Below are 1520 nucleotides of genomic sequence, written 5' to 3'. Positions count from 1 at the left end.
TTTTGATGAAATTCTAATTTACTAAGTTGCAAGTGTATATGCTGATGTGTTTTGTTTTGAAAAACAAAATAATTTTTTCCATCTGTACTACAATAAAACAGCATAGATATTCTATTTTTTTCTCAGCTGGGATGTCTATGTGGAAGGAATTCCTCACTGCATTAAAGCAGACGGCCCATTGTCTCTACCTGCTGAAGTCAGATTCTCCTTTACCAAGCAGACTGAATTTCTTTTCACAGCAAGCACAGGGTAAACTCCTAATAGTCTGAAACATATATGCCTTTAACTTGAGATTTTGATGTCACATTAACTTTTTGTTTTTTCTTAACTAGACTGGCAGAGCTGAAACTGAAAGGACTGGCTGATAATAAAACAAATTGGATGAACATTGATGATATCGACAGAGTTTTTTGCTGCAAAAAGACTGATATATCTGGTATTGACAACTTGCACTAAAGTTAATCCTACTACGGCATAAAACCTGCTAAGGCCGGGTGTGGGTTCAATATCTGATGTGATTGTTTAATTTGTATTTTGTATCCAAACGTTCCTTGTAAAAGAACACAGTGGCACTTTTGTATTGTGGTGATTTGGATAAATATGTAAAATAATTCTACTTGACACAATGTATTCACAGTGTATTTTAGACTGTTTTATGCTTCAACAGCATGAAAAAGTTCAAAATGTTCTCATGGTCTGCAAAAAATTCAGCTTGCTCTTCCACCATTTTTGAAGACTGTATTTATCATTTCATTTTTATTTTTATTGCATTTTAGTTGAAGAACTGTTTTTTTCTTTGCTTTGATTTTTACAGACTATGTCCAGCAACACTGGAAGGAAGATGCATTTTTTGGTTGCCAGTTTCTAAATGGGATGAATCCCATGCTGATTCGCCGCTGCACCGTTCTGCCCGACAACCTTCCTGTTACTGACAGCATGGTTTTCCCTGAYGGTTGTTGCAGCTTGGCAGAAGAAATTAAGGTGATTATCTGTACAAAAAAATTATAGCTATTTCTAAGTAGATTTGAGGTTCTTACATTTTTACATAACATTKATATYAACGTGATTTTTTTCTTAAAATGTTGAACAGAAAGGCAGCATATTCCTTKGYGACTACAAGCGAATGRATGGAGTGAAAGMAAACACCATCAATGACRAGAAGCAGTACCTGATGGCTCCACTTGTCTTGCTCCACAAAACTCCACATGATAAACTCATGCCAATTGCTATTCAGGTGAGATTAGCACTCATATAATTAAAGTACACGAATTATTAAGCATTCGATTAAATGTMTWTTTTGTAYAAGMCAAAAGATTAAAGGTTGTCAGGAACCAGACAGTCGGACATAATATAAACTTGGGGAAAACATTTAACGGAAAGAACCAGGTGCTAAAAGACCAAGCAACCATTGATTAGGTTGAGTTTGGAACCCAAAACATGCATGTCAATGTCTAACATTACAGAGATTCAAGATAAAAGTATTCATTCCAAGTTTCCATTTTCAAATCAAGTTCATAAGA

The 1520-nt window shown here is 34.9% G+C and overlaps 1 protein-coding gene across 1 annotated transcript; it reads left to right on the top strand.

Annotated features, from left to right (window-relative positions):
- Positions 1–131: 131 nt before the first annotated feature.
- On the top strand, positions 132–1234 carry LOC103461551 (arachidonate 12-lipoxygenase, 12R-type-like; the record flags this gene model as incomplete). Its single annotated transcript, XM_008403823.1, has 4 exons — positions 132–249; positions 333–436; positions 815–981; positions 1091–1234. Coding segments are annotated over exons 2-4 (366 nt in total), but the record flags the coding sequence as incomplete, so codon positions are not given.
- Between the last annotated feature and the right edge of the window lie 286 nt (positions 1235–1520).

The sequence above is a fragment of the Poecilia reticulata genome, unplaced genomic scaffold (genome assembly GCF_000633615.1).
Source record: "Poecilia reticulata strain Guanapo unplaced genomic scaffold, Guppy_female_1.0+MT scaffold_2221, whole genome shotgun sequence".
Taxonomy (NCBI): domain Eukaryota; kingdom Metazoa; phylum Chordata; class Actinopteri; order Cyprinodontiformes; family Poeciliidae; genus Poecilia; species Poecilia reticulata.
The sequence above is the reverse complement of the archived record's forward strand: the minus strand, read 5'-3'. Positions and strand labels throughout refer to the sequence as shown.